Genomic DNA, 27753 nt, shown 5'->3' with positions numbered 1-27753 from the left:
TGGAAGGTATATCTTCCTTCCTTCTCATAGCTAGTTTGTGTCCTGCTGATAGATTGACAAGTATCGTGATAGCTTTGAAAGGGGCACAGTTGTCATGATATAACATCTCCTGGTTATTTTCCCCTTAGCAAGGCACTGTCAATGCACAACCAGTGCCAGTGTGGAGCTTTTTGAGTCAATTGGTGCTCAGCAGCAGTTTCCAGGTGGCCTTTTGCAATGAAGTTTAATTAGGCTAAAAAATGTTATAAAGGCCTTGTGCTAATAAAATGAGAGAGTGGGAAAGGGAAAATCTGTGGCACTGCCCTGCTTATACTGCATTCTCTTTATTTTTCAGATGGATGTAAGAAACTTCTCTCCATCTGATCCTCCCACAAATTCTTTTGTAATAAAGCATGAAAAATTAAAAATTAAGTCTCAGATGCCTATACTCTGTGCATCCTAGAAGTGTTTGTATTGTTGAATTTTCTCAACTCCTTGCTCCTAAATTATTTCAATTAAATAAGATTTCAATTAAAATAGAATGCATTGGAAGTCAGAGAGACTCATGTCCTTAAGTTTTGGTGCTTTTGAAATTATGAACCTGCAGTTTTTCAAATTGGACAATATGTTAAAAAGAAAGAATATCATAAATATATTGAAACAATTTCCCTACAATCCTTACACAGGTAATATCATTCAACAGTTTTGCCACAGGTACCAGTTAGACCATTTTTTAAATATGTATTTCCAAATTTCAGCTTTTCATTGTTTTCACAGCTACCTACTGTCTTTGATTGTGAATAAAGATGCTCTACAACCCAGTACAGAGTAGCTATGCACAAGACTTTGAGCCCCACCCTAAGCCTTTAATAGCAATTTTAAAAAAGAGTTTCAAGTGAAAGATATGGGGACCTGTCTGCAGCAGGGTAAATTGCATCTTGTGTCATTCAGATTCAATAAAGCTTTGTAAAATTTCTGTCAGTTTCTTCCTTCCCTATCTTGACCCTTTCCCCAAATGCAATCTGCTTGCTAGGAGAATCCCATCCAGTAGAAGTAATTCTTTTTGTGGTTTTTTTTTTAGTCAATTTTAGTTGAATTAAAATTTTCTGCAAATATAAATAAAATAGACTCGCACATAGAAATCTGCAAAGGTTATGAAGTTATTAAGTTATTGGAACAAACCATAAATATTACAAATAGAAATAGGTCTCAAGTGCCAAGTGTACATTCAGTTGTGAACCTTCTCAGCATTCAGCGTTATTCAGATCACAGGTTTTGAGGTTTTTTTATTTCTATCTGTGATAAATATAGAAGCTAATAATGCAACTAACAGAGTTTATTAATTGTTGAAGACATGTAGAGTTAATTGCTCTTTCTTTTCAAGTTATTGTAGTACTGAAATATTTAAACTCAAATGTTTTGATTTAAACAACTTCCAGTATGCATGAATGGACCATAAAGTTTTTCATGATAGTATTGATTCATACATGTCTGACCCACAGAAGGCAATGAAGTATATGAGATTCACCCCCAAAAGACAGCCAAGCATTTGCAGAACAGATTTAAGTGTGAGAAAGCAAGAGTCTATGTAGGACTTCATTATAGCATCAATTCACAGCCAAATTCCTAGAAGCCTCTTTCATCTACACACGACCTAAGTTGCTGAGATTGCTGCACCACAGTTGGCCTCATCCTGACCTTGTTCAACAACTGGATTGGAGCTGGACTTCCCCCTTACAAGCTTTCAGCTCTTAAAGCTAGTTATGACCGTTGGGTGCTAGATACCAAAGCTCTGAGTTGTTAAATAGGCAATTGGCAGCTCCATTAGCATGCTGTATGTTTTTCACATGAAAGTGGTAACTTTTTCATTCACAAAGACCACAGTGCCTGAGGAATCATTCACATTATCCCTTGCAAACATTTAGGCAGACCAGAAATATGCTGTCTCCTTATCCAACCAAAGCTGTACCCCCACTCACCCCAGTAAACTTAGAAATTAGTTTTATTTCTCCCACATTGTGATCTGCCAGCTCTATGGAGCATGACCTATGTCTAACATCTGGGATTCATTGCCTCTGATTGTGTTGTCTCATTGGTTATCAGGAGCCATGCAGTGAGTCACAGATGCTCAAGTAAGAGATGGGTTCTTCATTTTCTCAAACATTGTTTGTCTAATGGCACCTAAATCCTACCCAAGCTTCTGGTATTGTATCCATAGCATAATGTGTATTAAAGAACTTTGGGTTAACTGTAGTCTGTAAACACGGGACCATAATTCTGAAAAGCAGCTAATAAGTGTGAAGGGTTATTGCTTTTCTCCTAATCCTATTGTATCTTTAGTTTCTGTTTACAATCTTTAACAGTGCAACTCAGAGTAGGTCAATCAACTTGGCATCAGCTGTCTGTGGCATGCTTTTTATATGCCATAAAGTAAGATAGCATGCAAAAGAGCTGAAAGTAGAAGTTTAAGTCTTTTTTCCTAAGCATTCTTGGGGCAATTAGACTGGACTGAATTACAGAAACTGCCATAGTTAGCAAATTTTTCATATAATTAAAAGTAGATCCTTGGTTTTAGCAAATCACTTCCATATATTTTAATTGTATATTGGTAAGTTAAAGGATTGTCTCTGGTATATTCATTCTAGCTAGTTATTATGATAAAGAAGATATCTGTTTAGATACGTTAAACAAGTGAGACTGCTAGTGAATATTACAAGCATGATACATATAAAGCACATACATTTTAATTTGCCTCCAGATCATCAGAGGTGTACATGGTTGAAAGCCCTGAGGTTTAGCTGCATTCTTTAGAGTTGCATTTGAATGCAGTGCCAGTGCAGTGGCATGGCTACGGAGGGTCAATAGTGGCACCCGCCCTGGGGTGGAGTTGGAAGTGTTCACATTTACGATTGGGGCACTAACCAGAATTCACTGCTTTCACTTTGCCCCAGGAGCATAACCATATCCCTATACTGATGTGCCAGTACTAAAGATTAGACAAAGAAATAGAAAACAATTAATAACGTGAGAGACCCTGATCAGAGTGGTCTTATTTCTGAAGATATAGATGGGACAGTGCAATCATAGCAAGCAGCATTATTTTTGTGGAGGAAAAAAACAACCATTTTCCTACAAAAAAAGTATTGTCAAATTGTCTTGTTTTTCATCTAGAGACACTGTTAAAAATAATTTTAGAAATAACTATCCTACAAGCTTAGTAATAACATTTTTACTTAATTTTTTCCTTAAAAGGTAGTGATTTATTGATCAGAAAAATAGTGCTGCATCAAAACATTGTGATCTCCAATTGTTAGGAATCAGAAGTGATTGCTAGAGCCTTTGTGGAGTGAGTCCCACAAGGATGGCAGTGGTGTTATTTTTGTAAATTCACTGTGCGCAAACACAAAAGCCTAAATGTCACAGATGATTGTGAGTCTTATAAAGCTGAAGAGACATTGGTACAGATGAGAGAACTGGGTTTTTTTGTTTTAACCACTGGGAACACAACTCAGTTCCTTTAGCATGTTGCCATCAACTTTTCAGTACATTTTGAATATAAACTGATCTGACTTCTTTTGCTTTCCACTTATTGAAGCAAGGCAAAATATGTATCTGTTACATTACAAACCAATTTCTTTTGGGAGTTTCCGGGGAAATCATAGCATAGAGCTTTACAGTAGCATGTAGGGTGTCTAGAATTAAACAGAAAACCAAAGGGTTTTGGTTTGATTTGGTTGGGGATTTTTTTTACAGTTTCTACAATTATATATTATTGAGAGCAGTAAGCCAGGGTGCATTCCATGATCATTATTTGCTAGTGGAAACATAAAGCACAACACAAAACAAAAAGTTAACAAATGCATTAACTGCACTCCCCATAGACTTTTCCTCAAAATCCTCTAATAATGGTATGGAGAGAGGGAGCAATAATAACATACTTTTTTCTAACTTCTTGTCAGTGAGTTCTAAAAGATGCCATATATTTCAGAGTCAGAATCATGCTATTTATTTTAGGAGTTTATTAGAAATGCCAAAAGAAAATTCAAGTTGACATTGTTCCCCATGCAGTATTATTAATTGATGATACAGCCTGGAAGCCATAGGGCTATAGAGTTTTATATTCAATGCATTTCTTCATGGGTTTCACTGAAAAGCAGGTAAAAAAATACATTTTGCTATCGCCTGTCTGGGATCATTGTTAATTGATTCTTTATTGTTAAGCCGATCAATATATATTTTTATTGTACTTTGATCAGGGTAGAGACTACTCTGAGAAATACAAATAGGAGTAGTACATAAGGAATAGGAAAAAATATATACTGGTACGTATGTATTTAGGGATGTGGTTATTATAATCCAGGTTTTTTAAATTTGAAATGGCAATGTTTATGGCAGCAAAATTCCAGGCAAATGATGCTTTCTGAAGTACTATAGGCATATGAAAACAGATAGACTCTTACCCTCTGTGGTTCACACTTTTACAGAACAGGTTCTGGACCAGCGAATCTTTTTGTGTTATGACTGCATGTAGTGCTGCAAAGCTCAAAGGAAAAAGAAATCCCTATCAAAAATCTAAACTGATTTGCAAGCAGTATTTGCTTAATTCAAACCAGGGCATCTGGCAAAGGTTATCAGTTTATGGTTTTTCTTCAGAACCTTTTGTCAGTTTATTTTATAATAATTTTGCTTGATTATGTGTTCAAGGAGAAAGATCAATGGGTGAGCCAAAGCCCTTAACTTCAAACAGTAGTTTATATCCATTTGCAGCAGAATTTAATTTCATAAAGGACAGCGCTCAGGTACCAAACTGTGTAGATGCACTTAAATGACTCTCATAATTGTTAATGCTTTCTACAGCAGATGAGATTTACTTAAATCAGATGAAGATAGCAGCTCATTAAATTCTGATTTTTTTCACATTCTTTTTCATCTTTTAATCCCCCATATTCAGAGCAACATGTCCTATTAAATAACTCTCATTAATTAAAGTCCATTTTCTTTCAGCAGGGTTTATATTTTTAGTTATGATGAAAACTTTAAGATGCTAATACTCTAATTTTAAAGGGATTAGTGCTTGGACATTTTAAAATATGAAACACTGACTCTTTTAAAATTGAGATACTTATATATGAAGAGTGGGGGTTGGGGCATAAGCTCTCCTTTCATTTCAGAATGTGCCTTGTGCCTCCGTCTTTATTATAGACATGCTGTTCACCCTGCTGTACTCAGGACTGTATCAGCATTTTCATTATAAAACTGTTTTTTTCCTCAAGTATACAAGCAAGGATCTATATTGTACCATAGATTTTTAAGCAGAGCTCCCTATTGAGATCAGTAGAGAATTCTGCTTGAAAATCAGTGGTGTGATATGGACCAAGGCTCCAAGATAAAACCTGGCCTTCTAGGCCTTCAGGAACAAATTATTTTATAAAATATAAGAAGCAAAGCATTTGGGTGTGACCAAGTCATAACAAGACAACCAAAGATTTGTTTGGATTTTTTAAGGAATTCTAGGGTTTTGTACTCACACAATTCAAGAGTGTTAGTTTGTTGAAGGAAACTTCTTTTAGTTTCTTCCTCTATTGGTCTCTCATACAGGCTTGATCATTTTGCCAAGGATGAGGAAATAATTAAAATTAATAAATTGTTTAATTCAAAGTGAAAAGCAACTATGCATATCAAAACTCTTACTAAAATATCTATAGCTTATGGATTTGTACATTGACTGTAAAGACCGTGCTAGCTCATAAAACAGCTGTGATAGTCTTATTAGTCAGATTAAGAAGGATTTTTGCAAACAGACCATAACCATTTGCAGAAGCTATTCCAAGCAATTGGATAAGTAATCTGCATACTTAAATATATATTTACTTCAGATGCTGAAACTGCCCGCAAAGACATTCACTTTGCTTGGCTAGTTGCAGCCACATTTTATGACCTCCCTGTTTGGCCCTGTGAAGATGTCATAGAATTCATAAAAACCAATTAAATCCATGGTCAGATGAAAGACAACCAAGTACCGTTTATATGCTGCAGAATGTAGTGCTGGTGGCAACTTGATCATTTACAGTTGCAAGAACCGTGGCGCACACCACTGCAGGTTGAATTAGATCTGCTGTAATGTTACGGTGTGCTGTTAAACAGTTGCCAGCTCCACTTCAAAAGCACATACATTTCTCAAAGGTTGACATAATAATTCCTGTTCTTTTTCCATATCTCAAAAGGAGTGTGAGCCTCAATTAATTAAGAAGTGTTTCTACCATGCACTGAAATATTGCGAATGTGACAACTGCTAAACGGTACCCAAGAAGTAAAGGAAAGGACTGCAGCCAGTAAAACTACTGAAAGCAGGCAGGATTAGTGGGCCATATTGTAACTTGATCTGAGCATGAGGGGAAATATTCCAACTGTTCAAAGAACTCATACGCTAAGCTCATGTGGCTTTTCTCTTGTGCATGCCTAACATCATTAATTACCTGGCTGGAAGTCATAAAAATACATTTGCCCTGTGGTCTATCTGGAATATGTCTTAAAATGCCATAAACTACTCGTAAGAAGTGTTATGAAACAGAGCACTTTCAAGGTTGGAAATACTTGGTAGATTGTAGAGAATTGTGGCAAATTTGAGTTAGATGCGTCATAGAGAAAGGTCAGACTTTTTTTATTATTATTGGAAATTCCTTTCATTGTCCACCCATCTGTTTCTTACTAGTTAATTCTGCTTTAGTTCTTGACATTTTAAAAACCTCTTGTAAATGTCTTGGAAAGATATAACTCTGCACCTTTTCAAATTAAATCAGGATGAATCAGTAACTGCAGTGGAATAGTATAATTTATCGATCTTGTATACGTATCACAGCACAAATGGAATATTTTCTAGGTTTCTTTACTCTTTTACTCCCTCCTCTGGCTTGTTTACAGACTGTTTTTTGGTCCTGGGAACTGTTCCCAGCAATGGTTCCTGCTATATTTGCTCACATACTATACATCCCAGTTTACTGCAAAAAACACTTTAAGTTCAGATGCCGAGTTATAAAGTTAAAAGCCAAGTGGTGAACACCTGGTTATTTCACATGCTTGAAACAGGAGAGTTAAAACCATTCTGTCTTGAAGCACAAAACTAGCTGAGAATTTGATCTGGGGAATTAATGGTCATGTTCCTCTGTGAGTGAGTCCAGGGGAGCAGGGAGCTATGGATTTTCTACTCGTACACATTTTAAAAGCAAACAGAATTTAAAGCCCTTCCCTTTTCCATTTAGTACAAGAAATTGATTAAACAAGCCCTTTGAGGTAGGTGTGTGTGGAGGGGGTGCTTCATAGCAGATCAAAATCAATATTTTAGATTTATTCATTATTTAAATAGCAGATAAGTCAACTTTTTTTCCTTTCCATGCAAGCATGCAGAGAGGTCATGAATAGGAGAGGTCATGTTACACCCACACATGCAGAATTTGTTCACTCACGTGTGCAGAATTAATCACAGTTGAGAGATTAACCTGTGGTATTGCTCAACAAAATATTTATTCCCATAGATCTTCATCAGTAACTTTTGCATCTGTTACATACAAAGCAGTGCAAAATTAAATGAAATGATCAAACATTATTCACAAGATCAACACCTATAGTAAAAAGAAACCTTATGTTGCACTGCAGAATGAAATGTCTATATATAGAAAAAATACTGTGTACATGGTCAGTCTCCAAAATACTTGGTTACCCATCCAGCTGAACATTTCCTACATATGCTAATGTTCAGACAGCTCAGGATTTCTAATTTGTTTATTTAATCTAGTTTATACACACACTTCCTATGTGGAAGAGCTAAGGCTCCAGGCATAATTTGATACATGTAAAATATACAGTTATACTAATATTGTGCACTCCAGGAACTCCTGCTTCACCAAATAATTAATGTAAAACACATATCACATTTGTTTGCCTGTTTTCAGTATCAGTGAGTTGTTGCCTGCTCATAACCTGGCTTCAGTCCTCATGAAAACCCAGGATTCATAAAATGCTGTAAGGAAATGAAATTTGAAAAATAGCCATTTGTTGTTGGTAATGCTTCCTTTGTTCTAAACCAGCATGGTGCAAAACTTATAGTTCTTTTTTTCATTTTCCTTGACCCTTCATTTGATTTTCCTACAGGGGAGTAGAGAAGTTTGCATACACCAGTCTGTAAAGCACACTGCACAGCCACATATTAAAATTCATAAAAGGTCAGCAGCAAGTTCATACTGATATCTTATTCCTATAGCGCCTTTTATCCTGAAGGGATGCCAAAACACCGTACAAATTATGCGGCAGATTCCCCACAGCATTATTTTTCACTCCCAAGTGTTTGACTGTTGGTGGTAAGAAAAACATAAATGTAGTTGTATTCTGGCCAGTATGCTCCTTATATATGCTTTATTCATCTGGTACACACAGATGGGGGTCCATGTTCATGCAGAACAAGACATAGGGAGTAGGGAACATTTTGGCATGCATGCATGTAAGTATCTGCAGATAGACTGTATTTCCTGATTGTTATTAATAATAAATATATAGTTCCCAGAGAAAATGACAGTCTGTAGCCCCAGAAGGCTTACAGTCTAAAGCTCCCTAGATTGTGTCCTAAAATATCCTTGTATGTCTTTGTCTTAGGAGGGAGACCATGCAGCATATTCTATTCTATTCTATTCTATTCTAAATAGGCTGTTATCCAGTACTCAGTCCCATATCTAAGCACCTTCCAGCAATTCAGTAAGCAAAATGACTAACATCTGTTACATGTTATCATTTCTATAGTTCTCTCCCCAGTGTGAGAATCATGATTGATGGAGTGCCCTGTTTGATAGGTGTGTGTCTTCTGATATACAAATTACTATGTGTATGTAAGAGCAAGCAGATCCAAGAAATGTGTCTTGTACTTGGAGCAGAAAGTGTTGAGGCTTGTGATGCTTCTTGGTTCATTCCACAGTCTCTGATTGACTCCAAAGCCAGCCCTGTCTCCTGTGCAGATAAACTTTCCCCTTACTATATAGTGTTCTCCTGTGCCTTAGAGCAGACTTGACCAGTCTTCATCCCAGAGCTATAGGTGGTCTTTATTATCCTGATCCTGAAAGATAAGGCCAGAGACCTAGAACTTTATTTGAAATTCTGTGGAAAACAAATAGAAAATGGAGAACAGGCTTGATATGATTGCAGTAGCCTGTGTTGCTGAGGAAATGGGTTACAGTTTTGGGACTGGCTGGAGTTTCCAAAGCTCTAATGGCTTCATGCCCAAGTATTTTGCATTTCTGTGGTCCAACCAAGAGGTGACAAAGGCATGAGTAACTGAGGCTAGATCATTGTCTGCCAAGACAGAAAAGATTCTCCTAGCCAAGCAGAGATGATATAAAGCTTTATTCCAGGATACTGTTCTGTGAGTGCTTAGTTTGATGAGGAATCCAAGAGCACACTTAAGTCATAAACTGAATTTACCAATGATGGGCACGTACTTTCACCAAAAGAAAGAACATCATGGCTGCAGATTCTTCATAATACTTTGCTATGCTCGCTAGCACTGTCTCTGTCTTGCTCAGGTTCAGCTTCATCCAGCTATTCTATATCCATGACCTGATCTCATCAAAGTATTCCGCCATTGTGTGCAAGATCAGCTCATCTTGGCAGTAATTATAATAAACCATAGTCAGATCTCAGTGTTGTCTGAAGACTGTTATCATTTAAGCCCATATCATCTGACCAGTCCATCTTGTGGCTATATCTATGTGTTAACATGGCTTGTGAGATAATTGATCCTTGTGGAACTTCACAAGTCAAGGGTCTAGTGGTGGAGATACAGACCCTTGAGGTGCTCCTCTTCAGGAAAGATGCAGTCGTTTTAGCATACCGGATCCTGTCATCTCTTTCTGGTGGCACAACAGTGACAAAGGCTGCAAAGAAGGCAGAGAACTAGGTCTCAAATTTTAGCTTCTGCAAGATGTATTCAGAAATAACTTTTGGATAGCTCCTCTATAAACTTACACAGGAGCCTTGATTGTGGGCAATAATGACTGAGATTCAATCAGGACACTAATCAGTCAGTAGTCAAGGTGCTTTTCTTCAATGTTGGTCAGACTAGTGTATATTTGAAGGAAGAAGAGAAGCTCCCTTCCCTGAGTGGTATGTTGGTTTTCTCAATCAGGCGTGCCACCAGCTATTCATGATTCTGTCATAGGTCAGAAAGGCCATACAGTAGCAGCAGTTTATCTGCTAGTGACGTGCAGTGATGTGCAGCCTGTGGATTGCATCACTGTAGCCAGGTGGACAACCAGCGTGCAGCATATAGCACAAAATTTTATCCAGTGTGGCCAAAGAAACCAGAGCTAATAATCCCTGCTCTTCTAGGAGGGACTGTAAAATATTTTCCCTTCTTTGAAGAGTAAATGCAATATTAAATTTTTAAAGTTTTATGTAATTAACCTTGATATGATCAGTTGCAATGAGTTCCATGAAACCTTTATCTGATATAAATCAAAGTCATTCCAGTAAACTCAGTGAGAGGCAAAATGGCAGTGGGGAAGGCATCTTGCAAGGATCCAGAGGCATGAATTTGAGTCATGTTGGACGCTTGCCAGAGGCTGCTCAGCTGACATGCCCGTAAACAAGTTGCTGACCATTTGTGTTTAGAACTATGTATTGAACGGTGGGAGTCTGAGGTAGGCACACAGTTACGTGACCTGCTTTGTAACAGTGGCCATGCAGGACTGCTCTTTTTCATATGCTGTCGCAAGTGGTGGGACTCCTACTACTTACCTGAAAACAACAGCCTGCCAGATCTCTCCACCAGAAGCAGTCTTGTTACTCAGCCAAAATTTTCTTTCCTTTTCTTTTAATATACATATTTTTGTGGATATGTCAGTGATGTACAGAGGCATTGAACTGACTCGTACCTAAAATATTTGGGCTCCAGTGGGTGAGGTGTAGATTGTTTGGGGAAATGAAAACTGAGTCCTGAAACAGACCCAAGGGACCCCGTCACTGCCCTCAATTCCGTCATTCAATAGCAAAATAAAAATGTCTTCCTTGTTAAGTGAGAGTACATAGCTAGTAGCCCTGAGTTGGGGAGGACTGCAGCCTCTTTAAATGCAGGACTTAAGGTCTATGAAGGTCTTTGCAGTAGTCCCTCCACAAAATGAATGAAACTCATCCAGAAATATATGGTTAGCCTTCAGACAGAACTAAGTGATTAGCAAAGATTTTACAACAAAACCAGGTTTTTAATTAGAGCCTCTCTGAAGCTAACATAAGCTTCTCACACTACCTAACTGTCAGAACCATGCTGTGGCCAGGATGATGCTTGCATTGTAGACATTATCCATAGTGTCAGCTCGCATGCTTTGCACCATCAATAAAAAATTATTTTCCTTTTATCTCATTTTTTTCCTGATTGGTTCTCTCTAAGCATTTTTTGAAAATACTGAAAAGGTGGAGGATTGAAAAATTACATTATTGTCAACCAAACTATCACCTCCTGTCATGGCATTATTGTTACAGATTATTGGAAATAGGGTCAGTGCCAGAGAAACTGATTAAGAAAACAAGAGATTCAGATTTAATGTCTGGGCACTACAGGATACATTACAGATAGTGTTTCATGCTTAATTATGAATATCCTGTGGTTTGTGGGTTTAGGCCAATGCCTTGTTACTTTAATGTGATTGCATTTAACGTATCTATGCATTTAACTTCTCTGAGTATGTCTAATCTAACATAGTTTGACAGCTACATTCTCTGTCTCTTCAGTGAGAGTTCCAACAATGCAGTAACAATGCAGATTAAAATATTTTCTGAGCAGTAAAACTAATAATTGAAGGCCTGTAAAATGAGTTTTCTTAAAACATTAATGCACAGTTGCTATTGGATGGTGTCTCCCATCATGGGAAAAAATAATTTGTAAGAAGGCAGACTCCTCTGACAACCCAGGTTGTTAGGAGAGAGTGGGGTGTGCCTTCCATCTCTCTGAGGGTTTTCAATTGAGTGGAGAGGTCTGAGAGTGCAGAGGGCTGGCTTGATAGCAACAGCATAGCTGCTCTCATGAGGCCTAAACCTACATTTTTCACAACAATGGGATCTTAGAGGCAGAGTCTGTGTTTGAAGAGCCTGTAGAGCAGGGGTCCTTAGGTGCGTCCCCAGTAGGATAATAATCCTGCCTTCTACTTCACTGGGCATATGATGAGGCCGATGACCAGCTTTCTGTTATATTCAACTTTCTGTTACTCTTTCCAATGTTTGGAACAAGAACCAGCTGCTGTCACAGAAGAGCTGTGATAGTAGGTACAGATTTTAGTATATGCTACACCATCCTGTCTTAGAGTGCTCCATCTGAAGAGCACGCAATGCAATAATCATTTCTAAGTAGAGTGTATGTGAACCCTGCATAATGATATGTCAAACTAGGTAAATCCTGGAATTCATCTGGTTTCATGCTTTATTGAAACAATGCAATAAAGATACTGCAGACATTTCACTGGGCCTGGCCCATCTGTTGAGCCCCACATGCCCTTAGCTGGAAACCATGGAAAACTCAATCCTTTTTCATAGTTTCCCTTGTCAAAACTAGGTAAAACCAGGTCTGAGTTTCACTAATTTCCGGTGAGTTGTAGGGAACTGAATCTGATTTCTAAATTCAAAGATTCTGAATACAAGATAGTAAACTTCATTGTCTCTGGCACAGTGATGACATTAAATGTGAAGTGCTATGTGCTCTCTGATCCTTGTTTCTACTCGCATCATTCCCTCTCTATAATGGTCACATAGGATTGTACAGGACACAGCGTTACATAACCCTGGATAAACCTGGTGCTAGAAATTGACTTGTATCAAGTTCTTGAAGGTTCCTGGTTAATAATACACGTTTGAAATCTTGGTTTGTTCACCCCTATTTATGTAGTCTTTTCACCATCACATGTTCAATAAAATAATTATTCAAAACAGTTCAATTACAGTTCTCACAACAACCATAACCCTGCCACATATATTTAGACATATAATTATCATAATATAACCGTAATTAAAAAAAAAACTGCACATATGCAAGGAACCTCAATTACAGTTGCTGGGGAATTCAATAACTTTGAATTCCTTAACTTTCATGAATTCTTAATTTTTTAAATGCTTAACCATAACATTGCAATTAACATAGATTTTTGTTGCTGCATTTTAATTAGATTTGAACCTTGAATTATATATTCTCTATTTTGATCTCATGCTTAAGTCTTGCCTATCACACTTTCGTTTGCTAAACCTGCACTCTCTGCCTAAGTAATGGGCCAACTTATTGTTGCACTGTTGCTAAATATTTAAAATAAATGTTATTTTCACAGAGGACATCAATGAAATACAGCTTGAGATATCTTCTCCCACTGTAAAAAATGGTGCACTCTACATAGAAAGACTTTATCAGTCCTTTATCCAGATATGAGAGAGCTTATTAGAATATATGAGTGTATAAGTATGACTATGGTATTGGTTTTATATGCATAATTTCAATCTAGAATATCTTTAAAATGAATTTTGATACAATAAAATTAATGTGAAAGACATACCTTATTTAAGAATTTTACTAGGCCTTTCATGTGTATTTTATCGGAAGTTAAATATGAATTTTACTATAAAGTGCACAGTGTATAATTTTAATATTTTGTAAAGGCCACTATTTTATATCCTACTTGTAGCCTGCATGATCATAATCCCAAACTTTAGAAACTGTACAACTGTTCTAGATAGACAAGGTTCTTTTGGTAGATGTGATATCTTTAATTAGATCAACTAAATAGTTAGAAAAAAATTATTTGTGATTGTTCTTTCCTGTTCGGGCACAGCCACCCTTCTTCAGGCATAGGGAAAGTCTGCTGGTGTTTTATGTGCTCTCCTGCAGTATGCAATATGCAGATCTATGAAAATGCAAATGTATGGCAGTGAGGATCAGAGTCTATGGGAGACAATGGGTGTGAGACAGGTAGGTGTGTGTGGTGGGGGGGAAGGGGTACGTTGACCTGGTGATAGAATGTAGCTGGTAAAATGTAGAGAGGTTACATGGGGTTATCAGATGTCAGGCAGATATTTTATCCATAATTTTTTGTATCCAGTAGATTTATGAAGTGAAGTTCATAGGCTCGTCTACAAAAGGTGTTTTGTAAATTCCCTTTGAGGATTACAACTGAGAGATCTGAAAGAGACTGGTTTTCTTCTAAGGAGTGTGACCCCACAAGTAATTGGGTATTCTTGTCTTGTATAGATTTTCACTGTGCATTCATTCTGGTACACAGTAGGCCTGTGCAAAGCTTTTGTCACTGATTCGATTTGGTGGAGATTCAGCCTATTTGGTGCCCAAATCTCTGAATCCAAATCAAATTAGGAGACTCTTTAATCTCGCTGAATTAATTCTGAGAAATTCAGAGAGATTCAATGATTCAGACATAAACACAGTTTACGTGTTTTTTCTACATAGGTCAAGGTACCAGGTGGCTCATGAACGCTGAGATGGTGGGGTGGATGAAGCATACCATGGGAGTGCAGGGGGGTCCCCAGCATGCTCAGCAGCAGACCCAGAAGTGGATCAGAAGCACTTCCAGTCCACTTCTGGATCTGCTGTAGAATACGCTGGGGACCCCCCCCCCCTTCCACCCCACCTTCTTGGCTTAGCAACTGGTGCCTCCTGCATCTGGGGGGGGACACCTAGGGACCCCCTGTGGCCAATCACCAAGACACGGGGTGTGTGGGGGGGATCCCCCACACACTCAGCAGTGGACCCGGAAGTGGATTGGAAGTACTTCCAGGTCCGCCACTGAGTACACCCCACCCCTCCCTGCCACACTCCTGTGGGACTTTCCATCTGTCCCACCATCTCAGCATTCACAAGCCACACCTGGTACCTTGAAGAATGCAGAAAAAAACATTTGAAGCTGTGTCTGTGGCTGCAGCATTGAATTTTCATATTTGGATTCAGCCGAATTGAATCGGGATTGAATCAACTAATCAAATCATTGAATCCAAACTGAATATGGCCCACTTTGCACACCCCTAGTACGCAGTTGTTGTTTGGTTTCTCCTACATATTTTCCATCAGGGCATTTAGTGCACTGGATGAGATAAATTACAGTTCTGGAGGTGCAGGTATGAGATCTAGTAAATGTGATGGTTCTGTTGTGGGGTGTCATTACTATAGGAGTGCTGGAGATGTGTTAGCAGGTTTTACATTTCTTGTCCTGACATGGTCTGGATCCATTTGGTGCGCTATAGGCCATAGGAAGTTTGCTTCAGGTGATGAGGTTGGCAAGGTTTGGTGCTCGGCTAGGATGGATGGTTCTGGAAAGATCTCTTTAAGAACTGGGTCTTCTTCTAGTATGGGTTGCAATTGTTTGAGGATTTCCTGTATAGGTTCTAGGGAAGGATGGTGTCATAACTAATGGTGTGTGATTCATGAGGATTTTCTTTTTATATTGCAGCAATTCTTCATGTAGTTTCCATTACTAATTCAATAATCATCATTCCTTCATCAGACTCTCTCTTGAACACTCGAGCACTAACATTTCCTTTTTAAACATTATGAGCAATATCCAAAATGATAAAATACAATACAAGAAACCCAGGGACCAATATACATATCTACAGAGAACTAACAACCACCCTTAACACACCTATTGTCTTCCATGGCCTCTGATCCTCGCTGCCATACCTTTGCATATTCACAGACCTGTATTTTGCATATTGGCTTGTATTCCACCCAGGAGAGCACAAGAAACACCAGCAGACTCTCCCTGTGCCTGAAGAAGGATTTTTGTGCCCAAAAGCTTGCAAAGAACAAGTTTTACAACTATTGAGTTCGTCTAATAAGAGATATCACATTTACCCAAAGAATCTTGTCTGCTCATGTTCTTAAACCAACATGGCTACAACCAACACAGCTGTTCTAGAGTTACTATTATCCTTAGAATAGCAGTAGTTGCCCACCAAGTGCAGTGGTTTTCTATGATGAATATGAGTGGTTTAAAATATTTCTGTAATACAGTCACATATTTAGCTGTACAATTCCATCAGCAGAGCATCCACTGAACACATTCTTCTTGGGTTGAACTACATCTCTTGTTTTTCAGCTCCAGGCTGATTTTTAGTATGTGCAAGAGAGGAGCGAGTATGCCCAATATTTATCCCTACAGTATTATTCATACCAACATGCATAAAATAGTACATCATAACTTATTCAATCCATACAAAAACAAGCATCTTCACAAAATCTCCACTAATGTAGCGGAGGAGGGGGAAACCTAAGATTTTGGTAAGAGTAGAAATGCAAGCAGTCCACCAGTTATGTATTCGTGTCATCCTCTTGTTCTAGGAACCTCACAAAACCCAGGTGCTGTAGAGATTTGGTCCAGACCAAGTCTTGGAATCCAGCCTTAGTATGAAAAAAATCTCAGTGGATGCTGTGTTGTAAACAGGACTGCAATTGGGCCCTGTGTCTCCTTCTTGACCTGAGGTTGACCACCCTAATGCTTGGCAACTCCAGCACCATTTCTGTCCTGGCAGTGGCTGAAAAATATAAACTCTGTTCATTGCATCTTACATCCATCTTCTTTCCCTCCTCATCCTTAGCTCTTCTTACTTGTCTCATGTCACCTAGTTCTCCCTCTACAAGCGACACCTCTGAACACTGCTAAAAGATAGAAATAGTGGTTTTGAGAAGAATATGTACCAAAGAATAATACTGTCTACTCTTTTTTTTATAAGGCTCAAATTCACACTGTACTCAGGGCAAGACCTGACCCTGGAATAAAGACAGTTATTGCTATCCTTGACCCTGAAACCAGATCTGTCTCAGGACAATTTAGAGCCACTATAATTCATGCCCAGGTGCCAGCAGCCCCAAGGAGTCATTCCAATAGCCACTAAGTGCCAGTGTGGAATAGTGCTCTAGTTGTGATAGGTAGGCGCTATGATTGGAATAACCTAGCAAAGGCGCTCTACAGCTTTAGTCATTTAAAATGAAATGCAACAAATAACTGAAGATTGAACTCACAGAAACAATCTCACATTAACAGGAAGGTGTGCTCTGGACCTAGGAGGGTTTTTCTTCCACCTCAGATTTATATAGTTTATGCTGTTATGTAAACTTTCTTCTTTTTCTTTTTTTCCTGTTTCTTTCATGTATTCCTCCATTCCAGAAAGGTATGGTAAGGGCTACTTCCATGTATTCCAATAAAAACCTGCATTTAAGACTCTGGCAGTTTTTTGTGTCAACAATTGACCCTCTGCTGAGGTTTTAATATACCTCTATTAAACACAATCACAACTCTGAACTCTCAGTTCTGTGGCAAGTATTGTATTATCACCATCATAGAATGAGAGATTAGACAGTTATATTGTCTATAGAAATAGATAGAAAAAGATTGGAAGAAAACTCTATTATTCCTATGCTTCCCCCGGGCAATTTAGGAAAATTTGCGTAACATCATAATTGCTTGTACTATGAGTAATGGGGCAGAGGGAAATCAGTATTCAGGATTATTGATAGTTCTTTCTTGCCCTTTCCTTTTCTGTTAGTTGGAGCAATAAAAATTGACTAGCCAGTATGATTTTCAAACCTGTTTTACTTTTACATCCTTATGTACTAGCACAGTGTTTGTTTATTTTTGTCTCTTTAGTTGACTTCTGTGTGAGAGAAATGTTTAGTGCAGTCAATAGCTTTTCAGAATCTGTAGCGTAAAAAGCAAATTTTGGTACTAATTGTGGTCCTGATTTCAGTTTAACAGATAAACACTATCTGTGCAGTAAGTAAGGAGTCTCTCCCTATATCCCTGCTTTATGTCATTTGTATTTTTATGCCGCTCCTGTGGCTTTAACTAGACCTGGTAGGCACAGGAATTAGATAGTCAAAAACAAATGATAAATCAAACTCCTCTGATTTCCGTTCTCCAAGGTACCTCATTCATAATTTTCTAGACAGCCCGAGGAATATCAGTAGCTCACAGAAGAAATCATCACAAAGTATAGAAACAATATTATTGTCCTCCATAAGACAAATTAAATAGGGAATTACTTTTACTGCTTTGCTTGCTATATATTCTTTAGAAACAACCATTTTTCCATATTATTAGTTACATATGTACCAGTTGTAATGGGTTTGATATTTTATGTAATTTTTAGAGGGAAGTTGGACTATGGAGATACCTGATTTTACACACATTGTTGCTGTGCTTAAACTCAGAAGTTTGCAGTCAGCATTATAGGTTTGTTAGGTCAGATTGCAAATTTGAAAACAGAGTTTTTGTTATATTGGGAGTGGTATAAAGCCCATCATGTGAGTGATCTGAAACTAGACTTGCATATAATCCAATGTATTATAGTAGATAGTACTGTCTTGGCAAGGAGTAAAGATTGAAGGCTTAATCTAATGCTAATAAAACCCAATGGAAAGGCTCCCACTGACTGTAAGTGGGCTCTGGATGAAGGCCTAGATAATTTATATTGGACTGCAATGACTAAAGGAGTTTTGTTCCAAGTTATGGATAGACCATGAAGAAGCACAGGAAATCCCTTCTATCCTCTAGGAATCCCAGGTTCCTCAGAAAAGGCAACCATAATTTGCTGCTGAACTAGGGGTTGGAGGTCTAAGTTCTCTTCCTCAGTTTTCCACTTATAAAATGGGAGGGGTGCTGGGAGGATAAATTTACTGATAATTTTGAGTTTTCCCAGTATTATAGTAATGAGGGAACTAGATGGCAGATTTTCCTGCTCATAACTCCATCCATCATCCCTTTTCCCCCCTCCATATCTTCCATTCCCTTTATTCCTCTTTAATAAGCAAGCCTTATTTTTTTTTATTTTAAACTTAGAAAATTTGGAAAAGAGCAAACAAATGAGCAAACACTGCCTACTTGGGGAGGATTTTTCGGACTTTGACATTCCTGGGATGCTTCCTTTCTTTCCAAGGTGGCTGGCCCCATCATAGCAGTGAGTGCTGCTGATTATAGATAGAATCAAGGTTCAGATCAAAAAACCAAATGAGGCAGACAGCATGAATTTGGACTTTGACTTCTTCACAACAAAACGATATATGGTTGTCAGTTTCAGTAGTTTAAAAGTAAGTTTAAAAGTAGCTAATGCCAAAGAATACTCTTACATATTTTGTATGTGGGTGATAAGCTGAAAAAACTGTTTTATTATTCATCAAAAATTGGGTCCAGATATTTCCTAGAGTGCCAAGGTGTAGTAAGATGTATCAAATTAATTTACTGAGCCACTGTTACTACTTAGTTTAAAGGTGGCATGAACCTCATAATTTATTATCTCCAACATATTTTCACTGTAAATATAACGTATAAGTGGACACTGACACTTAAACAGAACCAAGGATAACCTTTTCTTGAAAATAAGCATATAAAATAATAGTCCAGACTGCACTGGAGAATTATCATCACAGAGATCAAAATGATCTCTAATTTCACCCATGTCTACAGGCTATTATTTACTATATCAGTCTTCAAAATGGCCTTGCATGAGATTTAAATGGAGCATTGAACTTATACAGACCTTTGGCATAGGGACAGAGTATCCCCACTGCTAGTTTTCCTTATCCATCAATTATTATTGTAAATAATTATTTTGTATATTACTCATATTGCTGAAGTAGCTCATAATCCCCCAGTGGACTGTGGCCCCAATGTACTGTGGGCTGTACAAAGCAAAAAAACCCTAGAAGCATATTTTGTCTCTTGGATTGTAATCTTTTGGGGACAGGAAATTTATTTTCTATTCTGCTTAAAAAATGGTGTTTTCAGCTGATATGCATCCAAGCATGGTGGCAATATACATGTTTGATCATAACAACAACATATAGGAAATAGGAGTAACTGATTCCAAAGCTTCAGCAGAAGAGTCAAACTGGAGCAAAAGAACCTTTCTAATTGAGCGGCTTGCCTTGCTCATTTGTTTTCTGAGGTTTCTAAGAACAAGACAAAAGCATTCATTTGATGAAATCAGTGGGACATACAGGACAGGAGTTTAAAATAGGACTGTCCATGGAAAAATTGTATTATCACCCTATTTATAGCACAGTTAGCGTATTATTTAGGTTATTAAGCATTGAACTGCTTTTTTTTTGGCCATCATTCCATGTATAGTGAATACAACTAGTTTCTCATGTGGTATTGTCACATGTATATTCCAACTAACCTGGAAGACATACCTGAAAAACTCAAATTCACTAACAAACAATATGAACATCCAAGGAAAAAAAAATATGCCTGGCCAGTGATATATATTCATTGAATTACTTATCAGAAGAATTCAAAGAGTCCAAAGCTGTCCTTGAGTATTTAATAATGCCCACAGAATTCAGCATTATGCTACAACTTGCCACTGTGCACATGGTACATATACCATGGCCTTTTTGAGTATGAGGCAGTTTAATATTTCAGAGCCCCTGCTATTCAGAGGAAAGCAGAAGACTCCATGAAGTTCTGTAAGGTACTTGCTGTGCCAACACACTGAAATGCACCTGAATACTTTTGTGATAGGTCCTATGGTAAACCCTTACACAGCTAGAAAGAAAGTAAAATCAGACGCTAAGAAATACTGACCCCCAAATTCTTATGTCAGAATTAGAAGAATACTAAGATTTTATTTTTCCCTGAGCAATTTATGATGTGTCATCCTTGAGAATCCCACCCTTGAAAAATAGAATAGTTTGCATCTATCCCTAATATCCATCAGAGATGTCCTGTTCTTGCTTTCTCTTTTTCTTTACCAGCATTTCTCAGTGTTCCCTTTCCACTGATATGTGTGTAGGGGCATGTATACATGAGACATTTGCTGTGGAGCTGACTAATTAGCTCCACAGTAAAGCCTCGACTTCTATATATGCAGCCCTATTAAGCTGCAGTAAACTAATAAATGCTGCCATAGGATAGTACGTGTAAATACAAGTTCTGTCCTGCAGTAGTGTTATTTAGTGCACCACAGTGCACATGTAGACACTGATGGGGCTGGCTAGGGTACATGGGTGCTACATTACACAGGATGCCTGCAAGCTAGACCTGCACTGAAGCACTCTTGTGCCCCAGCCAGCCCCTCCGCAGCACAGTGAGCTGGGTCAGAGCAGGCCAAGCTGATCCCCTGGGCCCACTGCCAGCCACAGCTCAGCATGCTATGGTCCTGGGCTCACATGTAAACACGGCACCTAGGAGCAATAAACTCTGGAGCAAACTGTGCCAGAGATATTTCAGGCACATTAATTTAATGTATAGATGCACTCTGTCTGTAGTGTGTGTCTGCCTGCCTATAATGGGGGGTGCTTGAATATTTTCTAGGATGCACTTGGTTTGGATTTTTCAATCTTCTCTTATTTTTATACCATTCTTATTACAACCATAGCCAACTACTACATAGTCAAAATGGTGGAGCATTTCTTCATATTCTTAACTGTAAGAAAGGAAACTTTTTCCCTAATACAGGGCTATTAAATAATGTCTCATTCCCCCGGCCCATCTACCCGCAGACACATACGCACACATCCACTTTTAATATTCTTGTAAGCAAGTCCAGGACTAAAAAAAAAAAAAACGGAGGCTGAGCTAACATCTCACCCCTAGCAGCAGCCTCTGCGGGTCACATTGAGATGCACTGTTGGAGAAATGTGAGAAGTTTGCATTGCTGATGCCCATGCTGTGTCTATTCTGTGGATAAATAAGCTGTCAGATTCCAGAGCTGTCAATCTGGCACTTTAAACAAGTACTTTATCCTTTTAATCTCACTTTTTAAAGATTTTCTATTAAGCATAAGAGAAAATATGAGTAAAACAATTTTACACACTAGGAATATCTACCTGTCTTTTCAATGTGAAGAGCACATTTCTGTACTGTGAGATCTTCATGCTGATGAATTAGGTTTGAGGGCTAGATTCTGAAAACCTTACTCTCACTGAGTGCCCTGCGCCTTGAGTAGCCTCACTGATTTCAGTACTCAGGGATAATATACAACTCAATGTATCTAAAGCTGGGTAAGCATTACTTGTGATACCATCTAGAAAGCACTTACTATCAGTCAGGAGTGCTCTTATTGAAGAAAGTACCATGTCCTGTAGTGAGCATTTGCCAATATTGGGACCTTGCTATGTGTTAGAATCTTAATATTATTTAATTGTGCAAGGGCTGATTTCTATTCTTAAACCAGCTTACCAAAATGTGTCAATACCTGCTAGCCAGGTACAAACACTGAGTGACAGCTTCTGTGTTTCAGTCATTACACAAATCCCTGTTCAGAATTTCAGATTTTTAAAAACAGGTATTTTGGGTTCTGGGTAAAAGGATTTTCTACAAACATTGTGTAGAAAATCTTTTCAGAAAGCTTATTATTTCACAGATCACAATGAAGATATTTTAGTCTATTGTGTAAAGGGGCTCTTAGTACCTTTTTTGCCTAACAGACTATAATGATTCAGCATCATGCAAACATTATTTGAAGATTTCTTTTAAATGTCTTTTTGTACATTTTAGTAAAAATCTGAAGTATCCATTACTTGTCTATGCTCTTAAAACTATTTTTCAAAAACTAAATATATACATCATTTTAACAGCTTTTTAAAAGAAAAATGCCAGAAATAATTATGTCATTTTGTGGCCTAATCAAGTGCAAGCTTTTAACGCTTCTTTCCACCCTCCACCCTCCTTTTCCTTTTCTTTTTCTTTCTTCTGCTTTTTTCTTTTTTTAAATGAAATCTGATTTTTATGTTACTGGAACACAAAGTCTCTCCTTGGAAGGGCACAAATTGAATGAACTCATCTGTGGTGGCATAGTGTTTCCTAGCAACATCATGCCCGCACTAGTGTTGCTTCCTTCACTCTTCAAGCTAAAAGCAAAGTCATGTCCATTAATTCCCAGCTGCACCTAAAACTTTTCAGAGATTTTGCTGGCTCCCTACTGTTCATGTTTTCATCTTACTCATATGTTGTGGAGCAAACCTGCTACTGTGATCTGTTTATCTCTCTTCAGTTTCCCCATATAAAGCAAACCCTGAGTGTATATTCACAATTAATGTTCATTTTACATTTAAAACAAATCATTTGTCCTACAGCATGATGCTTCCCTTGATGCATTATCATTTTGGTCATTCAAACAACATGACAAGCCACAAAGATAAAATAAAATGCTTTCAAAATATGTTTCACCAGGTGCAGAGTGCTGGCAACATTTTATAGCTAAGAACTATAATGCAAAAATAACCTTTCTTTCAAGCAAAAGGGGAATTGCGTACTTTAAATGTATAACTCCAGCACTGGCAGGAAACTTGTAGGGCTTGTTTACAGCTATCTGTTGATAGTTTGGCTGTGCAGAATGAGTTGGATGGCCTTGGTCTATTCATAGAGAATGCACGATCACATTGCTAATCACACTTCAGTTAATTGACAATGTGTACAGAAGTGCCCTGTTCACTACTAGAAGAGACATGGGTTCAAACAATGTGAAGAACCTTTTATGGTATTGCCTGAAATGTATCTTTTCGGTCAGTAGGCAAGGGACTTCATCCTCCAGGGCTCACAATCCATGGTCTTTTACAAGTTCTCTGTTCATTTGGGAAAATATATATAATAAAAAAAAGATGCAAAAATAAACACAGCTAAAAAGAAATGAGACTGTCCCCTTCCACTGAAACCAACAGGAGCATGGGTACCCTGAATCGTGCAGAGCATCGCCCGTGATTTTCTGTAGAGATTCTAGGTTTTCTGGTGTATGTCAGCTTTCTGAGTATACAAGAGCCACGAAGCCGGCACGTCACATCACCAGGGCAGTACCCATGTCATAAACGTCAGTGCACAGCCCTACTGTCAAAGCCAGGCGTATCGCAGGGGGTGGGAGGGCAAGGGAGGTAAGGGCTTGGAATTCCAGCTCTTTTGGGCAGCTCCATGAGGAGCTGTTGTAGGCAGCATGAATTGCAGCTCCTCTTGGAGTTACTAGAGCTTCCAGCAGGGGCTGTACCCATCCCCAGCCACCTCCAGAGTCTAAGAGGCACAAAGGTGATGTACAGTCATTATGGCCCTGCTCTGAGAGGTTTTGCCCAGAATCAGAAATGGTAATTTTCTTTTTTTCTTTCAGGATATTTCCATCACAGCATCCCTCGCTGTTTTCTAATAAAGGAACAGCCTACAACACTGTGCTTGGGTAATTAGCTAATTTCACTGTGTCCTTGTGATATTGGGGATATGAAATTGGAATAATTGGTTTATTAACAGCCACAGCTTAGGGTCAGTGTGGGACATACAAAGAGGTCTAATACATGCTGCTCCACACACAGCCTCCCAAATAGCACAGGGAGTGCTACTGTAAAGCAAAGGGCAAGGCTACCTTCAGGCTGAGAGTATAGTTTGCCAAAGAAGACGATGTGATAGTAGCCGCCTAGTCCACTCCCATCAAGACTTTCCAAACTTACTGTGAGGAGCACTTCAGAAAGGTATCCCTTAATCACATTGTCTACCAGGATTGTTTTACTGTAATTAGAAGTAATATATACAAGAAATGTGATTTGCCCTACCAGACCAAACATTGATCCCTTCAGGTCTCACCTCTAACAACGGTCAGTAAATGATGTCCCAGAGGAAGGTGAGGGAACCCCCATTTACCCTGCAAAACTTTGTGGGGGGTAAAACTTCCTGCCCAGTTCCTACAGCAATAAGATTGAATACCAGAAGTGAGTACTCAGTGGTCTGTGGCAGTTATATAGATAGCAAAAGTTCATTTCAGACACTAGTGAGAAGGTTTGAAACACAATGGTCCGGTTTGCATCCCATATCAAGATCAGTTTATATATTTCCAGTGTGGAGCCTCAGTATATCTCTTCTGTTCTCTCCCATCAACCTATATGTAATATCCTAGAAAAATTTGTTCAATTGAATCTCCAGACTTCTCACCTACACGCTCAAATGAGGTGGATTAATGTGGATCAGATGTGACGTGTCTGCGTGTGTAGGGTCACCTAGGCTTCCCCCTTTATTGCTAGCTATCCATTCCTATTCTTTCATTCTGCTCAGGGAAGGGAATTTGTTTCTGTCCCTCTGATCTAGATGATTATTCAGACAGATCCAATTCCTCCTACTGAGACCTACAGGAAGTTGAGTGGCAGGACAAGTTGGCCCATTATTCAGGCTTTCTTTTTCAGGACAGATAGGCAGCCTAGCAGTAAAAATATTTCTGTCCCAATTCAGCTGTACTCCAAGTAATATGATTCTGACTATAGTCAGTCAAAAATATCCATCATTTGTGAGGTAAGCGTGCGGACATACCTTTCAGAACATGTTACATGCTGAATCCTAAGTAGCCTTAGTCGGAAGTAGCTGGGTCCTTAAAAGGTTCCATTTCAAAGTGACTGCTAAGGAGGAAGACTTTCAAAACAGTGTTACTGCACATTGTTTCTATTCCCACTTTGTGTAAAGAGAAGTTCTGGAGAATTCGATATAGTACTAAGAAAAAGACACAGGGCATGTTGTAACCCTTGTTTGAAAAGCCGTTAATGTCAAGGGCAAGAAATAGGATTTAATCCAGTGTCAGCAAACTGCCAGTTCTTTGCATAACAATTAAGGCAAGATCCTTGAATTTAGGAGGAAACTGACACTAGGATTCATCTTTTTTTAACAAGAGGGAGAGAAATGTGAATTTAAGTATCATTTCCCACCTTTCCTACCACCAGACGCTTCCTGCATCCGGGCGGGCATTTGTCCCACCAGCCAGAGTTAAGCTTTTTGTGTGCACAGTGGTACTATTTCACCTTCCTCGAGTGTAGACTCTTAGTGTGAATCAGTGTTTCTTGTACTTATCTTCTTTGTTTCTTCAACCAGATGGCTGCCCTGATTTGTGCAATGGCAATGGGAGATGCACACTCGGTCAGAACAGCTGGCAGTGTGTCTGCCAGACCGGCTGGAGAGGGCCTGGATGCAATGTTGCCATGGAAACCTCCTGTGCTGATAACAAGGATAATGAGGGAGGTGAGCAAAAGTCTTCCAATTCCCAGTCCCTAAAGAACAGAGGGTTATATGCACTTTCGTCACGAGTCATTTTACTACAAAAAGACCCTCTCTCACACTATTGTCAAATGTTGTTGTTACATTTCTTTTGAAACAAATGAGATGGAGAAAGCTATGTCCTTGCAGAAAGATGGCGTGACCTGAACAGCCTGCGTTCGAAAACAAAGGGCTCAGGTCATCCCGACTATAAACCTTACTGAAGCCGATGGAGTTTATGCCAGAGATAAATATGGCCCAGAGTCTTAGAGTGCCTTTTTGCCCTCATATACGCGGGCTCTTGCCACCTGTGAATTATAAAATCACTTACTATGCATAAGTGCATGAGCAGAGCAGCTGATTTAGCAGGGTATTTGGCAACATGTTTTCACCTTTGTGCTAGGGGCCAGGGTCATGCTGTCATATACAAAGCCCATATGAGTCACTGCAGCTTGCTGTCATATTTCACAGCTCACGTAAAGAGCTTAAAGGGGCTGGATCAACTGTGCTGAACAAACATACGTATATGGGGTTAGAGCCTGAGGCCCTCATTCAGTTTTCATTCTTTCCTTACTCAGGCAAACTCTCGTTAAACGTAGGATTTGTTCTGTGCTGGTTTTCAAGGAGGGTTGCAGCATGTCTTGTTGTCCTGAACCGTCCAATTCAGAGTGAGGGGCGCTGGGCTAAAGCTGTACAACAGGAATTTCTAAATGAGGCGTCTCGGTCTTGTTTTGCCTGAAATAACTTTCTTGTTTTATTACCGCCTCTTGCCAGAAATCTTTTCAACTACTTTTCTTTCTTCTGACATTCATTATAAACAAAATAGCTCATGTAGCCTCTTCCTTGCAAGTCCTGTACTTCTCTTTGGTCCTCAGTTATTGTAAAGCTTACATCCATTGTTAGCTGATGAAATATTTCTTCCAGTGCATAGCTGAAAAGAAAATGCTTTGTGTTGTTTTCGAAACACCATTGTTTTCAGATGTGTTTAGATGCCTAAGTCAATGTTCATTGTTTAGATGCCTAATTCATATTTTTAGCTACAGAAATTGTTTTTAACCCCTGAATCAAACACGGGTTTTTTGATTAAACATCAACCAAACCTTGAATTTTTTCAATCCTTTTAGACCGGACTTTCAAAAGTCCTCAAACTAAAATGAAAAACTGAAATCTTTTGAAAATCTGTTCTTTGAGGAGAAATTCTGTAATCAAATACTACAGAAGAGCCTTTAGCAAATACACAAATAAGAGCATCATTTGTTATAGCTGAGATCTGAATCCAACTGTAATGATTGCTATTTCATCGTAAAGATTGATTCAAACCTTATTTTAACTGCCAAACTATACAACTAAGGCCTACAGGTAGTAACTAACCTCCCACATGACTGAACAGCCAAAAATACAAAACCTTGTAATGCTACTAATGATCTTTAATAAATTAAAAAGGAGCTATGTTCAAGACTTTTGTAGCAGGATTGATAGCTATTAATGAAAAAAATTAAAAGTGAGTATGTGGCAAATATAGGCCAAAAAATTTTAAAATATTGGTAATAATATTGAGGGGAAAGCTCTTAAAATGATTAAGGGAATGTTTTCATATAGGAAATAGCATTTCTTGATATACTACTTATTTAATTTAGATAGTATTCTCCTCTTAAAATACAGTTGTAAGGCATTCAACTGTTCATCCCAGTTAAAAAATTACAAGCCTCAAAGACTTTGCTGACAGAAGGCAAAAAGGATGTATAAAATGCAGAAGTTT

General features: G+C 38.4%; 1 protein-coding gene across 3 annotated transcripts in view; it reads left to right on the top strand.

Moving 5' to 3' along the window:
• Positions 1-27753, top strand: part of TENM2 (teneurin transmembrane protein 2) — a 1069972-nt gene that overhangs the window by 955617 nt on the left and 86602 nt on the right. For 2 of the 3 annotated variants that reach the window (XM_019534873.1, XM_019534872.1), the window contains 2 exons: positions 24097-24162; positions 25833-25979. In XM_019534873.1, coding sequence (XP_019390418.1) covers positions 24097-24162; positions 25833-25979 — 213 coding nt within the window. The remainder of the gene's footprint in view (positions 1-24096; positions 24163-25832; positions 25980-27753) is intronic. The other variant, XM_019534874.1, reaches the window with a different exon arrangement.

The sequence above is a fragment of the Crocodylus porosus genome, unplaced genomic scaffold (assembly GCF_001723895.1).
Source record: "Crocodylus porosus isolate Cpor-Errol unplaced genomic scaffold, CroPor_comp1, whole genome shotgun sequence".
Taxonomy (NCBI): domain Eukaryota; kingdom Metazoa; phylum Chordata; order Crocodylia; family Crocodylidae; genus Crocodylus; species Crocodylus porosus.
This window is presented reverse-complemented; position numbering and strand designations above follow the sequence as displayed.